At 43.5% G+C, this 16586-nt stretch overlaps 1 protein-coding gene across 3 annotated transcripts in view; it reads left to right on the forward strand.

The window, feature by feature from the left end:
* SPHKAP (SPHK1 interactor, AKAP domain containing) overlaps positions 1-16586 on the forward strand; it is an 81484-nt gene that overhangs the window by 59630 nt on the left and 5268 nt on the right. For 2 of the 3 annotated variants that reach the window (XM_035133407.2, XM_060274525.1), the window contains exons 4-10: positions 1792-1851; positions 4307-4441; positions 5404-5659; positions 5967-9729; positions 11022-11204; positions 14713-14765; positions 14848-15032. In XM_035133407.2, the coding sequence (XP_034989298.2) occupies positions 1792-1851; positions 4307-4441; positions 5404-5659; positions 5967-9729; positions 11022-11204; positions 14713-14765; positions 14848-15032 (4635 nt within the window). Of the gene's footprint in view, positions 1-1791; positions 1852-4306; positions 4442-5403; positions 5660-5966; positions 9730-11021; positions 11205-13068; positions 14663-14712; positions 14766-14847; positions 15033-16586 lie in introns of those variants that run through there. The other variant, XM_060274526.1, reaches the window with a different exon arrangement.

Genomic DNA, 16586 nt, shown 5'->3' on the forward strand with positions numbered 1-16586 from the left:
GTTTGCTGCAGAGTTGGTAAATTGTCTTTGCCTAACTTGGCCACCTCATGAGAAGAGAAGAATCCTTGGAAAAGACCTTGATGTTGGGAAAGATGGAGGGCACAAGGAGAAGGGGGCGACAGAGGACGAGATGGTTGGACAGTGTTCTCGAAGCTACGAACATGAGTTTGACCAAACTGCGGGAGGCAGTGGAAGACAGGAGTGCCTGGCGTGCTATGGTCCATGGGGTCACGAAGAGTCGGACACAACTAAACGACTAAACAACAACAACAAGGCATGCTTATGAGGCTATAACTTGGTATCTGGTTGTTGTTGTTGTGTAGTCGTTTAGTTGTGTCCGACTCTTCGTGACCCCATGGACCATAGCACGCCAGGCACTCCTGTCTTCCACTGCCTCCCGCAGTTTGGTCAAACTCATTTTCGTAGCTTCGAGAACACTGTCCAACCATCTCATCCTCTGTCGTCCCCTTCTCCTAGTGCCCTCAATCTTTCCCAACATCAGGGTCTTTTCCAGGGAGTCTTCTCTTTTCATGAGGTGGCCAAAGTACGGTACTGGAGCCTCAGCTTCACGATCTGTCCTTCCAGTGAGCACTCAGGGCTGATTTCCTTTAGAATGGATAGGTTTGATCTTCTTGCAGTCCATGGGACTCTCAAGAGTCTCCTCCAGCACCATAATTCAAAAGCATCAATTCTTCGGCAATCAGCCTTCTTTATGGTCCAGCTCTCACTTCCATACATCACTACTGGGATCTGGTTAATATTTCATAAACTATACATCTGGCTAAAATTAAACCCACAGCATTCCACATTCTACATGTCTGGGTAGGCTTGCTGAAATAAAATTTTTTATCATATGCACAAGTAATTAGCTACTCCCAAACACCCAAGGGTATACAGAGACTTCTTTTTCATTTGTGGTATTTCATAGATCATAGAATTGTAGAGTTGGAAAGGACTCTGAGGGTCATCTAGTCCAACCCCCTGCATTTCAAGAATCTCAACTAAGGCATCTATGACAGATGGCCATCCAATAATGTCATTCAGTGTATTGCTAAGGAAGGATAATGGGAGGAGGGTTTAGATGTTGAAGTACAAAACTCTTCCATTTTCTCCAATTCATGTGTTTGCTAAAGTGACTTTTTCCACTGTAAGCATTTTGAAGTTGTGTTTCCAGCTCTCTGTGTAATTTGCTCTTTTAGAGCAAGCTTAATTATTCTCCTGCAAAGGAGTATAAGGATACCCTTAAGGGGAAGTATAAGCATCATTGACTTTCCAAATTCCGAAAGAAAGAAACAGGGGGGGGGGAAGCCCGTTAGAAACACTGCAATGGTAGGAGGGTGAAGGAAGAAAGCAGTGGGCCATAAACTGGCCAGCTTTAGCATGCTTATTATGGGAAAGCCCCTTCCCAAGAAAGTACAGCACAATGAGAACTGAACTTGCTCTGTATCCAAGGAGTGCTTTCTGGGGTTTTGGGGGGGGAGGGGACGGGGGTATTGGAATATCCTAGGGATAGGCTCACTGGACAATGCAAACAAATAAAACTAATTTGGTTTTCTATGTTGCAGTTTAACTGAATACTTTATTTCTTTCCAGCGTGATTCCCCCAAGTGATGAACCACTTACCTTTGACAATCCTCTCTTTCATGGCAGAAGCTGATACGCTGCACAAATTGTTTAGGGGGAAAAAAATAACCTTGGCTTTATTTCCGAATAGTTTCCTAGATACTTCTGCTGTGGGAGTTTCAGAATCTTACTTGCTCTTTTCCTTCCTTTCTTCCTCTCCAACTGCAGGTTTGCTTTGTGAATCTGGATGCCCATGAAGGTAACTGCAGTGATGAACTCATGAAACAGGCAAGTGCTCTGCTAATACACACAACGTGTGCAAATGCAGAAGTAGCTCTTGCTACTCACAGGAAAGTCAATAGAAAGACGAAGAGATGTCTGAACCGCTACCCACCTCTGAGAGGGGGAATAGAAACACTGTTTTGAAACTGCCATGTATACAACCTTCATATGGAAGCACACAAGCACAATAGCAGACAGTACAGGGTTGGTGGTGGGGCTCTCCTGACAGCTGAGTCATTGCTACCTACGGGGAAGGAGAAGGGGAGGGAGGTGGTGGGGAGCTCAATGTGCTGCCAATACACTGGTGGAGCCAATCTATACACAACAACTTCAGCGCCACCTCTCCCTTTCCCTCCTGATAAGCAGCAATGACAGCTGTCAGGAGGTCATATGAGCATCACTGACCCACTACACCTCCCACTATTGCACAACCATTGCTTCCCTAGAATAACAGCCTTACCTGCAGGCTTACTAGTGGTAAGAGGCACTCAGCAGATGCAAATCTGAATTAGGCCAGAGACTCAGAAATGGAAGAAAGCAGTTCCAACCCCCTAGTCCACAGATGGAGAACTTGTGGCTTTTCAGATGTTACTGGATTATAGCTCCTATCATTCCTGACCATTGATCATGCTTGCTAGCGCTGGAGGGAGTTGGAGTCCAACAACATTTAGAGGGCAACATGTTCCCCGTCTCTGCCCTAGTGCAATCTAGCCCAAGCCATTACATTAAGCCACAACACCCAATGCCTTTCTGTGATAGCAACCCATTTAGTTTCAGAAGCTTGCTACAGCAGGAAGCAACTAACCTGACCTCAAGAAATAGCCCAAGGATGAGAATTTATTTACAATGACTTTGACTTGGTCGTTGTATGGAGTGGGGAGGAGCTGAGCCCTCTGTCCATGGAGCCCTTTCTCCTAGTGGTAAGGCTGCTCTGCATTCATCTACCATACCAAAAGAGGCTGTGGGTAGCATCACCCTCTTCTAACATGAGCATTTCTGGAAGAAGAAAAGCCTTTACCCATCATGAAGCAGTTCTCCCCAGGAACAATCCCTATCAGATGACTCTCCAGGGTGTCCTGGTGGGAAACATCAAGGAAGGAGATCCCATAAATACCTATACTATATGTTCATTTGCATAAGTGTTCCTATGGTTAAAACTTTCCTTAATAGTTGGGCTAAAGCATTATTTTACTTTTGCAATTTAACCCTACTCCTGTCTGACACTCTGAGGATACAGTGCAGTCTCTTTTTTTCCTTTCTGATGCCCTCTAAAATCCTTGGAAAAGCATGAAGGATTTCCTTCTTAAAACTTACTGTATCTCTGCTAAATATATCTTCCAGGTCCTTTATCATCCCTGTAGTTATTCCCTGCATCTAAGCACTCCCATCACTGAACTCTAAGCAATAATGCCCTGCAGTTCCTTGCGTTTTCGACAACTACATTCCCCATACCTTGTAATCTTGTAGGTTTATAGTAACTTAGCCTTTGTCCCCTGCAGTGGAGTTATGTAATGACATTAAGGTTTAGCCTATGTCTTTTTAAAATGTTTTTTTTGGGGGGGGAGGGGGTATTGGGTTGCTGTTGTTCTTATTTTGATTATGTATCTTGTGATTTTATATTTTGATTTTATTCTATTCTGTGGACCACCCTGAGGCCTGCGGGTATAGGGCAGTATAATAATAATAATAATAATAATAATAATAATAATAATAATAATAATAATAATGATGCACAGCAGATGTTGTTCAACTCCAGCAGCATAGCCATTGATCAGGGATGATGGGAGTTGCATTCCAACAACATCTGAACTTCACAGTATTTGCTACCCCCTGGCTTAGCCTGTTGGATTCCATCACATTTTAAAGTTGCAACAGTTTGTGATGTGTTAAGTTACAGGTGCCGATTACGTAAAGCATTTTACACAAATATTTTCAGTGTACGTGTAGAATATTCATATATTTTGAGTAATGTGAGAACTGGTGGCAGAAGCGTATGCATTTTGTGGAGCTGGCACAATCTTTTAAAAAATAATTACTGCAATTCAAATAGAAATACAATGCTTCTCAGCATAGTGGGAGCATACCAGGTGACCTGTGAGTCTGCTTCTAACTCGTGGTGGTGGGCATTTTCTAAGCTCCTGCTCTCTTTTTTATGGTTTGTCACCTTTAAATCAGACTGTCCTCAAAGAGAAGACACCTTAAAATAGACACTGTCCTCTGATAAGCAGGAAACATGGCCACTCTACAAAAGCATTGGGGGGAAAGCTTATTATTCTAATGTAAACTAGAACACAGAAGCCAAGGAGTAAAGGGGCCAGATGCTCATCCAGGGTACTGTGCCATGTATTCATCTACCTGTCTGGCAACTTTGGTTTGATAAGGGCTCCTACTGTCAGTGTGATAGCATGGCTATATAGAGAAGTGTGGTTCGCTTCTCATGCTCATGTTTCTTGTGCTTCAGAGGTTGATCGGTATCTCTCCAAATCTCCCAAAGCTTATCAGCTCTATGAATGTACAGCCTCCCAAAGAGAATGAAATCATCCTGCTGAGCGGATTGACTTCAGGGAGCCTTCAGGCTGGTTTTGATGTACCCCAGGTATGGACGTTCAATCATTCTTTGGGAATGCCTCAGTGTCGGATGCTCAAAGGGAAGATGCCAGAAATACGGCAGGATGCATTCTAGGCAGCTAGTGTACAGAGGCGCTCGTGTATAAAAAGACCATGGGCGTCTTTGGGGGGGAATACAAATACAGTACATATTTAGATTCATTTACAGTGGTACCTCTGCTTACGAATAACTCTACTTACGAATGTTTCTACTTACGAATAGAGCTCCGTCCGCCATCTTGGATGTGGTTTAGATAGGATTTCTTCTACTTAGGAATTTTTAGATAGGGTTGCTTCAACTTACGAATTTTTTCTCCCAATGCATTCCTATGGGATTCGACTTACAATTTTTTTCGACTTACGAATGTGCATTCGGAACGCATTAAATTTGTAAGTAGAGGTACCACTGTATTTTGAAAAATGGATGTTAGAGAACACAAAAACAAAACCTTTTCTGCAGACCCTCACACATACAGACTTAATAACTATATAGTTTTAGGTACAGTGGTACCTCGGTTTAAGTACACAATTGGTTCCGGAAGTCCATACTTAACCTAAAGCATACTTAACCTGAAGCGAACTTTCCCATTGAAAGTAATGGAAAGTGGATTAATCCGTTCCAGACAGGTCCGCGGAGTACTTAAACTGAAAGTACTCAAACTGAGGCGTACTTAAACCGAGGTATGACTATTATTTCCTAACCCTCCAGAGCTGATGCTGAGGGTGTGCAGTGTGACTAGAGGAGACAGATAAGGAAGAAAAAGCTCCTTTATGTGCATGTGAGTCCATTGCGTCCATTGGATTACAGCCTTAAAATGTTGCTGGTGTTGGTGGTAATGTTTTGTTGCGGAGCATAGCTAGGAGAAAATGGAATTTTTATGATAAAAAGTTATTTATTTTCTGTTTAGTTGCATCACTGGAATTTGGGTGTTGTTGTTCTTCTCCCTCCAGTGTTCTTGGCTGGCAGATGTCTGTCTGGTTCAGTGTGCAAGAGGAAACAGAAAGAACAGCACAAACTGCATCATCTTTGAAATAAACAAGTTTCTGATTGGGCTGGAGCTTGTGCAGGAGAAGCAGCTGCACATCGAGGCCAACATCTTAAAGCCTGAGGACGACACTAACTGCTCCGTGTCCTCAATAGAAGAAGATTTTCTTACAGCTTCCGAACACTTCGAAGATGAGAGTGAGGCCGATGAATATAAAAACGGTAAAATCTAGCTGACTGAAAGTGAATCTGTCACAGTCTGCGCAGTCAAATACATAAGGGCTTGTGCTCATGTAAATAGCACTCGGCATCAATTGGTGCATACATTTAATTGCCGCTTGAAAGCAATGAAATTAGAGGAAGATCCAAAATCCCTCGTGCCGTTAAATACCATTGCTCGCGAGATGGAAAATGTGGTCATTATACATGGTGATTGCACACTTCCTCTTCATGCTACTTTGGCATGTCCACTTTTCAGGACACGGTGGCTGGTTTTCTAAAGGCTAACGTGTTGCTTTTCATTTTCCAGGTCAGGAAAAACTGAATGTCACCGAGTCCTCAGCAGAGTTCAAAAAGCATGGAGGGAAAGGACTTGAAAGCTTACAGTGCAAAAATCCCAGGTCGCCATTTGCTGTGGAAGCGAATTGTATTAACAAAGACAGCGCAGCTCCTGCTAGGATTTCAAACTCGTCGGATGAGGACTTGAATGGTGAGGGCGAAGACAGCATTTTGCGAACTGTGGACAAAGCCAGTAAGCACTGGAAATCTGGTATAGCTGGGAAATCTAAGTCATCCTCTAATACTGATGATCTGGAAGACTCTTCCAGAGGTGATACGGACAATTCGGATGTGTCGGAAGACGTGTTGTTGGCCGCAGCAACCAAGGAGGACATTATTTCTCTGGATGATGCAGCAGAAGAACAAGACGTACGTTTAGACACCTTGGATTGTAGAGATGAAAGAACAGATAATCCTCCCGTGCAAAATGAACAGGCCACAGCAGGTCAGTTTGCTACAAATTTGGCAGAGTCAGTCCTGCAAGACGCATTCATCAGGTTGTCTCAGTCTACTTTTACCAAAGAGGCTGCCATCAGCATCTCTGTTGGTAGCTCCTTAACTCCAGCTGCATATGCAGCACAGGATGCGATGGCTTCACGACCATGGAACGAACTCCCCAAAATTGTCATAGTTCAAAGTCCAGATGGCTCCGAAAACACATCTGAATGGCCTGGATCTAGCTTACCAAATTTGTGTCCTTGGTCTGACGTTGAGCGTCCCCGTGAAGCTGCAGACTGGTTGCAAGACAACAGTGGAGGCACCCAAAGTGCCTTGGAAGTGGCTTTGGCCTGTGCCGCTACAGTCCTTGGTACCATATCGAGCCCTCATGCCGCAGAAAAGCTCAAAAGAGAACAGGAAGCTGCAGACTCTCAAACAATTTCTAATGAAGAGTTGGAGGAAAACTCTCCCCAAGGCGTCAGTAACAGCCCGCCTGTGGATTACTCGTTCCCATCTGCCCTGTGCGGCATGACTCAAGTAGCGAGTGCTGTTGCAGTTTGTGGTCTTGGTGACAAGAAAGATGATAAGTATCCTGCAGCCTCCGGAGGACTCTTGTCTGCCGCAGAGACATCGGCAGCCATCACTCTTCACTGTAGCATAGCTGTAGGGAGCAGCATGGAGAACCTGAACAATAGCGTTGCACAAGCATTATTCAAAGAGGCTTCCTTAGTGTTAGCCAAGCCTGAAACATACAGAAACCTAGGCGACTTTATGGAATCTGTAAATGGGAAAATTGTCCAGGCTGTGACAAAGCCCTCAGTTCCCCATTTGGAGGAAGTGATTGTTGATGAACTTGCCCAGAACTTGTCCAATGTTATTCTGAGACACTCAGTGGAAGAGGTCAGGAAGAAGAAGCTAAACACACGATCTGAAAGCAACGTAGACCTCAGTACCCAAGATGTTTTTATTGCAACTGCAAATAAGCTGCTTTTTGATGTGCTGTACTTCACTTGTAAGAAAATGAGCGATGTCACACAACTCACTGAGTCTTTAAGTACTTTTGCTGAAGATAATCTTAGCTGGCAGGCAATGGAGAGCCAACCAAAGGACTCTACAAATGATCTATTACAACCATCTCCAGACAACTCTGATAATAAGCCTCCTAGTACTTTTTGTGGCACTAGCCCTAACATTGATGTTGTACCCACAACAAAAGACATCAAAGGGGACGTTGTGCTGGATACCCGGGAATCGGTCACACCTCGTGCAGCTTCACCACCTAGGGTCAATGCTCATAGCTCACCTTCTGGAAAAGCATCTCCCAAAAAAAGGTATTTGAAAAGAACTGCAAGAGAGTGCTACAAGTCCATACATCCCAGTAGCAGCAATCATACAAAGAAAGAACTCCGGTCGTTTACCAGCAGAGAAGACACAACACTAGCCAATGAATGCAGACATGGCATTCAGGAACGTCCACCTTCCAACACTGCACCAAGTACAGAAAGTCATGAAAAGCCTATGTGTGGTGCCACATGGCACAATGAAGCTCAACTGAGCCTCTCCTTATTGGGTAATCAGGGTTTGTTGCCTTCCCAACCTCTGCTACAGTTGAAGCATCCAGCAGATAAATACTGCGTAGCAGATTTTGCAGAGGAATTGGCAGAGACAGTGGTCTCTATGGCAACAGAAATTGCTGCCATTTGCCTTGACAATTCAAACGGCAAGCAACCTTGGTTCTGCGCGTGGAAAAGAGGCGGCGAATATTTGATGCCCCAAGCTTTGTCATGCCGAAGCATGAAAAGGAAGAAGGAGGCACAGTCCAGTGGATCGGTCGTGAGAAAGCATCGGCCGCCCAGGCTTAGTGAGATCAAGAGGAAAACGGATGAGCACCCTGAGCTGAAAGAAAGGCTTATGAACAGAGTGGTGGACGAATCCATTAACCTTGATGACACACCGGATCCATGCAATAGCTTTGCCAGTGAAGTAGCTGCTAAAATTGTGAATTTGGCTGAGTTCTCTGTGGCTGATAATGCGTGGCAAAGCCCAAACCATCCTCGAAATAGACTGCACTGTGACAGATGGAGCAGAGTCAACGCATCCAGCTGTGAAAGCATCCCGGAGGAGGACTCCGATTCCAAAGGGTCTGCGAATACTTTGGGTCTCACAAACACTTTAGGGCAGCCAATAAGCAGGACTAGCTCTGTCTCCAAACAGTCCAGCTGTGAGAGCATTACGGACGAGTTTTCAAGGTTTATGGTCAACCAGATGGAGAACGAAGGTCGAGAGTTTGATTTACTGCTTGACTACTATGCTGGGAAGAATGCAAATAACATCTTGACTTCTGCAATGCAACAAGTTGCCAAGAAAAATGGCCACCTCAATGTGAGGCCAAGTTGCCCATCCAAACAGTCCAGCACAGAAAGCATAACAGAAGAATTTTATAGATATATGCTGAGGGAAATTGAAAAGGAAAATAGAGAGAATGTGTCTTCTGCTAGGAGTGCCAAGGACTGGAGTAGCAATTTATTACCTCCTTCCCAACGCTCACCTTTTTGTTTTAGACAGTCCTCAGTGCCCGATAGCAGAAGCTTGGCTTCTAGGCTAACAGTGAATGTGCCCATCAAAGCAAATTCATTAGATGGCTTCTCTCGCAATGGCCACAGGGATTCTTTAAGTGTAGAGCCAATCAGCACGGCTTCCTCTTCAGGGCTTTGCAAATCAGACTCTTACCTGTACCAAAGATGTAGGACTGATCAGGCAACCGACATGCTGATTCATGAGACATGGGCAAATTCCATCAAAGCTCTAATGTGCAAGAACAAAATAATAGCAAATGACGTGGAAGTTTCAGAGCTTGACCAGCATCCTCACGACTCCCCACCGCATGTTCAACAGTATGCAAACAGGCTAGCTGCAAATATTGTTGAAAGCGGGAAGACTTTAATTGTCCATCACCAAGATTCTGCAAACAGAGATCACACAGCAGACAGCAGACATGTCCCAATAGGGATGCAAAAAAACTGTAAACCAATAGGAGACAGAATAGATTTAGATGTGAAAAAAACACATTCTTCATCCCCTGGATTTTTTCCTACGAACCATACAAGCTGTTCTGTATGCCTAAGGGAAGTGCCTTTAATTCAGATAGAAACAGAACAAAGAGAAGTCCTTGATGAAGTCTCAGAACCATTGGCAGAAGTTAATGTGGCCTCTGGGAAACCAAAGGGGTATCTCAGCAAACAAAAACGTGCAGAAGCATATTCAGGAAGGCACCTGGATTCCTCAACAAACAGCAGGTAAGTTTTATAAGCAGATTGAAAGCATGGGCCCCTGTGCCTGATAAACCTGTGGAGCTCCACACATCTCCCCATACGCAGAAATGTAGGCACACACACACACACACACACACATGTAACAGCTCCCTCCATCTCTATTCTGCTGTACCCCTTAAAGCTGAGTTACGCTTTTCAAATCTAAGGACCTAATTTGCAGATTTGCATATCTTATGTCTTATGCTCCCTCCCCACTCAAAAAAAAGTTAAATGTCATAACAGAATCTGTAACTACATATGACACATGTTTATAAGGCATGAATACTAGAATCCTACACTTATTTGGAAGCACTGAACTCAATGGGGCTTACTTCTGAGAAGACATTATAAAATTGTACTGTAAGGGAAGCTATGATGGGCCATATAGCTACTCAGTGCATGAGCACAGGTTGCAAAACATACTTTTTTGCTCTACCATTTTGCTTGTAATCTGGAGCATAATCTCTGCCCCTCAACCTTGCCAAAATAATCTGTTACATTCCCCTGTTGTAAAGATCTGGCTGGGCAGACACTCTGTTATTATTGGAAATCATCTACTATATACAATTACCACTTAACTGGACCTCCATTATGACTAGATCCCTACTCAGTAGTTTATATTAAGTTTAATTATCCATTTATCCCTTTTCCAATAAGCTGGTGGCGGCTGTGGATTCTGAGGTGTGCTGCCCTGCACATTTCTTCTTTGAATTCCAAAATCACACAGATTTGTGAAGGCTAAAGAGCTCTAGGTTTCATACTGTGCGCAGATTTAAGACTATGGAAATACTCAAGTCACCACCCACCGCACATTAGATATTGGAGGGCAAGCATTGTTACCGAGAGAACTTCTAAAGATGAGCTCGGCTACATGCAGCAAGAAATAATGTTCCTGCTTTATGCTATGTTCCTTCCCTAGTCGTCTCCTTTTCCCTGCCCACTGAAGCACATTGGACTTTGATTGTGCCAGACAACAGATGTAGAAGGAGGATGGGTGACAGGGACCAGAAGGGAAGGATCAGAAGATGCAGCAGTGCAATGTTGCAACTTACCAGCCCCATTGGCGGCAAATTCCATATATGTGCCCCCTTTAATATCAAAAAGGCAACAAAAATCTATTAGCTGGTGGTGTTCCATGACTTGCAAAAAATAAAATAAAATAAAGAATGGTCCAAGTGGTTTGGTTGACCGATACAACGGTGCTTAGGAGCAGGAAGAATTCCCCCAGAGATTTCTCCTTGCTTTATCAGAATATTTCCTTTCCTTTCCCCAATCAGCTTGACTATACGCAGTGATCCTGAACCTGAAGCTTCCAAAGAGGCCAAAGCAGTGGAAGAGTTTCCAGTTCCTCCCAGCAGCAGTGACGAAAGCACAGGTAGCAGCTGGTGCCAGCTGGCAAATGACGAGGACAATCCTGAGGATACAAGCAGCTATTTGCAACTCAGCGAGAGATCTATGAGGTAACCACATGCCCCTTTTGAGCTGCAAGGGGTATAATCACCAACATAAACGTTTTGATTGTCATTGGCTCAGAATGAATGTAGCTTGAGTGTGTCCAAAAGAGGACTAGCTTTCATACAGTGCTGCAGGAGGTCTCATTAAGTATTTGGAAACCATGGAAAGAAATTGCAACCCAACCCTAAGCAATCACTTCCTGTTCCTGCAAGGATAACACCATCTGAGAAGCTAATTTGAGTCAATCATGGCTCATTTGTCAGTTCCATCTGAACAGGCACATTTTTTTGTGCCTGTCGTTTGGGTCATTTACATCTAACACTGTTGTATTGAGTTCTCGTTCTCTATTGGCATGGACACGATTGAAAACTAAGGACTGGACAAATTACTGTACCAGAACTTCTTTCATTCTTTCCTAACATCTAAGTATTATCATATCATTGCAAGCTCTTAGAACCAACAGTACAGTTTCAAGATGGAAACTGTAGGTCCATATAGATTTGTTACGATCTTGAAACTGGATTCAGTAGAACTACTCAGTCTGTAATGAGAAAAGCCCTGGAGAATCCAGTTCTCTTTGGGCAATTTGCCTCATTGCTCATCAGGTGTTTCTGACTACTCAGATCTAAATCTCTGCTGTCACTGCAGCCTAAACATAATTGCCAGATTTACCACCACTAAAAGCCATTAGTTGGTTGAGATCTCACTACTATAGGTCATCTGTTCCAAGAAGTCATAAATGAGTTGAAAATCGCTATTGAGATCCCACTGTTGTTTTCAATCTTTGCATGATATGACTCACAGCCAGTGTGGGTGTACTGTTTATAGTGCCAGTGTAGGGCTTATGGGACCAGGCTTCAAATCTCCACTTGGCCATGAATGTGACCTTGGGCCAGTCACTGCCTCTCAGCCTAACCTACCTCTTAGGTTGTTGTGGGGATTAAATAAAGAGGTGGAGAACCATGTATGTTACCTTGAGCTCCTTGGAGAAAAAGATGAGATATAAATGCAATAAATTGATTTTTTTTTAAAAAAAAATCTTGTGTTTGAGGCTAGAGACAATAAGAGACGACAAATTATAAAAACACAGCAAGACATCAAACATTAAAAATTTTTCCCTATACAGGGCTGCCTTCAGATGTCTTCCAAAAGTTGTATACTTGTTTATCTCCTTGACATCTGATGGAAAGGTGTTCCACAGGGCGGGCACTACTACCAAGAAGGCCCTTTGCCTGGTTCCCTGTAACTTCACTTCTTGCAGTGAGGGAACTGCCAGAAGGCCCTTGGAGCTGGACCTCAGTGTCCAGGCTGAACGATGGGGGGGTGGAGGCACTCCTTCAGGTATGCAGGGTCAAGGCCATTTAGCACTTTAAAGGTATAAGTGTACTCAACATTATCTCTGGCTACACTGTGATGAATCTTAGGGTTTTATATAAATATGGCAACCACTTGATGACACAGTATCAAGTGATAATTGGCATATATGTGAAGCAGCCATTATGACTCAAATACCACCAAATGTTCACGTCCCCTGACATCACTTTCAGGACAACATGCTGCCAATCGTCAAGTGATGAGACATCAAGTGATGTAACGAGACTTTACATAGCATGTTTTGCTCTGAGCTGAAATGATTCTTTCTCTGTCAGTTCATAGCACCAGTAGATGTGTAACTGTTGTGTATTGTTTGACTAAATACGTCCCCATCTTTTGTGTTGCTGGTAACAAATTGCTGAGTCAGACAAGAACTGTGTGCCCTTGTTCTGAGGAGCAGAAAAGCAGCCGCTCTGTCCGCCGCTTTGCTTAACAATGTCTTCAAGTGCATGCTGGTGCAGACTGGCATTAATACTTAAATTTTTGCATCGTCAGCAATGGCAACAGCAGTACCACTAGCAGTCTTGGCATTATGGACCTGGAAATTTATCAGGAAAACATGCCATCTTCTCATACAATTAAGTAAGTAGCTGCTAAGGTGACCTCTGATCTTGGGAAGTGCTGCTCCATTTCAGCTGAAAACCATTCACATCATCCAGAATGTGCCAAGCGATTCCTGTGCCTCCATTATTCATCCAGCTGCTCTCCTTTCTTGCTGCCACTTTAACTCCCATCAGTGATGGTTACAATACAAAGTTAGTTATTTCCATTAAGTGGTGATCAATTATTTCCATAAAGCGGTGTCCACATTTTCCAGTTGCCCACATTCACACTTGGTTTCATAGTGTGCTCCAAAGTGCAAATTAGCTGCACTTTGCCCTCATTCTCTAAATATACTGTTGCAAACGCAAGGTGTGAATTTCCCCCCTGAAATGTTAGAAGCCAGCAGTTTCAGTTACAGGTTCAGTAATTGCTATCTCTGGCAAGCAGCCATTTCTTTCTGATATAAACAACTGCCTACAGCAAACACGGGCCCTGGTTGAGCAGCACATTTGTGTTTATTTCGATTGTTTGTACCCCACCTTTCATTCAAATGATTTACAACAGGTTGTAATATAGATGTAACTATAAATCTCACGCACATGCACAGCCCAGCAACCTTTAGTTTTCTAGCTAATGGACCAGGGCCAGAACATGTTTCCTTTGGACATCCAGCCCCAGGAAACTAGGCATTGAATCAGAAAATTCCTTCTGGCAGGGAGAGGGGATGCAAGGTTGCGTCTCTGACCGATGGATTGGGCAAAGCTGGTCTCACAGACTTCCTTATGGGCTCTGGGCAGTGGCAGAGACCTTAGTGAGCTTGCCCTAAGGTCTGTGAACCCAGAATAAGATGAGCTGTAGTTCAGGGGCACAGCACATGATTTGCATGCAGAATGTCCCAAGTTCACCCCGAAGCTGGGGCTGATGGCAATTGTACTCTAACATTTGGAGAGCACCATTATGGCTTCATGGTACAATGGCAATGGCCTTCCCAGAGTTTCAGACAGAATCTGGAGCTGCCTCGAGCCAATCTGGAGTGGGCCCAGTTTGGTTCAAGAGTTGACCAGATTAGATGCCTCTTAGGTTCCCATTGGTTTTGCTCTAGGTTTGGTTGGCAGCTGCATAGATATTTTTGAAAGGGAAAGAACCAGAATTCCTTTTTGGGGGGGAGGGGAAGATCCCCACAGCGTTTTTGATTCTCAATGTTCCTAAAAATTATTGCAAGTCACCCTGAGCAATACAGTGGGAGGGGGTAGATACACATTTTCTGAAATAATATCAACTTGATAGCCTTAAAACTGAGTACTGATGCTTAAGTCTCCTATCCATAAGGCTCTGTGACTAATGAGATTTTACAAGATACTTCAGAGTTTCAAAGGGCTTTGAGTTTGATACTTTGGTAGCAAATAATGAAAACATAAAAGATCCCTTAGTGTGAATGCTGATACACATACCCCAAAAGCAAGTTCATCTTAAGTGTATAAATCAAACTAGTGTCTCAGGACCCTCTTGAAATCATTTCAGCTTTCATGAATGGATGTCAGACCATGTTACAAAGTTATATACAATAATATTTTCTTGTTCTTTTTGTTTCTTAAGTGAATTAATAGAAGAAAACACACGCCACAGCAAAATGCCAGAAAAGGTAGAAGGTAAGTTGTATGTCGTAAAACAGGTGCTCATTTTGTTTTGCCTGCAAGCACTGGGAAAATGATGGTGACATTCTTTCCTCAGAATGCGCTTCTGGCTTATCCACTGGAACAGCCAATGGGCAAAAGGATCTCTTGGTGATCAACTTTGACCTGGAACCAGAGTGCCCTGACGCAGAATTGCGTACCACCCTTCAGTGGATCGCTGCATCAGAGCTTGGGATCCCCATGATCTATTTTAAGAAATCTCAGGAAAATAGAATTGAAAAGGTATGGCTCTCTGTTGCAGGCGAAAAATGATGGCAAATGTGGGGTAAGCACCCACTGACCGGCAGTATTTGAAGAACTAAGACCATCATGTTTTCTTGCCATAGGTATTATTTTAAATATCCTGCCCCACCTCTAGTATTTTTATCTATTATTATTGCATTTATATCCCACTTTGCCTGCACAAAGGTCAAGGTGACATATTATTCTCCCCCTCCCCATATATCCTCCCAACAACCATGTGAGATGGGGTATGCATAGGGACAGTGACTGGCCCACTAAGCTTCACGATTGAGTGGGAAGAATGAAATACAAACCTGTGACAGAAAAGCCATTCAGGAATGACCTTATAATTTGAATGCCACTTTGTGCTACATTAAGGTATCGCAAAAACCTGTGCAGTCACAGTTGTGGGGCACAGAGGCCCATGTAAACTAGACTTGCTCTAGTATCTCAAGCACTGAGATGCATAACAGAAGTTTATTTAAACAAGGGCAATCAATGTGGTGCCCTCCAGAAGCCCTGGCCAGCATGACCAATGGTCAGGGGTGATGGAATATGTAATCTAAGGACATCTGGGTACCATGTTGGGTACCCTCAGTTTAAGCCATCTTAGCTAGTGAAATTCGATGGGATGCAAATGTTTTGTATAAATAGATACTGTGCCATATGAGCAGCAAGTGTGACTCCTGCTCCCTCTTGCCTTCAACAGGGATGGAGCAGGTACTGCACAAGGTCTTGCCTTGGATCCTATGAGCTGCTGTGTCAGGACAAGAGCTCATAGAATCAAGCCCTGGATCCTTTAAAAAAAGGGGGTGTGTGTGAGAGAGAGAGTTGGTATTAGGTACAGCTGAGGCATTGTTTAGTATTTTCTAAGGCAAAATATTTGGGAATCTTCAGCAATAATTTAAGCTACATTCAGTAACAACTGCCTAAATTGTGTCCCATTATAGAAATAGCTGTCAGCTTTGCCATATGCCTCTGTAAATACTTTAACCAATTGCTAAAACACCCCAGAAAGTGATGAAACACATCCTGCCTAAAAGCTTGCCCTTGGAAGCAGCAAGCCTGGTTGAACATCTTTAAAATATGTGCTTAAGTTTAAAAGACCACATGTAAATGGCAAATTGTCCTGCTAGCTACATGTAATGTAATTTATGTAATGATGCAACACAATGAGCCTGAGGAGTAAATTTTTATAACATCGGCTGCCTCCCTTCCCCCTTCACCTTCTTCGGGAAGCATGACAACTTGAGGCTGAGCACAAAATAACTCTTATTTGAGACTCCTCATTCCCTCTGTTCCCCCATGTTCAGGTGTGCACCCTGCAACATTTTGTGCAGAAACCACTGCATTTACTACTTGCATTGTAAATCCTTAAGCATAGCCTGCCTCCTATTCTTAAACCAAAGCTTTTTCCTCAGGACCGCTTCATACAACCATTTAAATATCAATTGATTTCTCATTACTTATTTGCTTGTCACTTGATTGACAGCTGAGTGTGTCACTGCTTCCAGTCACAGGTTTTGCTGTGGAGGTGACAGGAAAGATCAAACA

The sequence above is a fragment of the Zootoca vivipara genome, chromosome 5, assembly GCF_963506605.1.
Source record: "Zootoca vivipara chromosome 5, rZooViv1.1, whole genome shotgun sequence".
Classification (NCBI taxonomy): domain Eukaryota; kingdom Metazoa; phylum Chordata; class Lepidosauria; order Squamata; family Lacertidae; genus Zootoca; species Zootoca vivipara.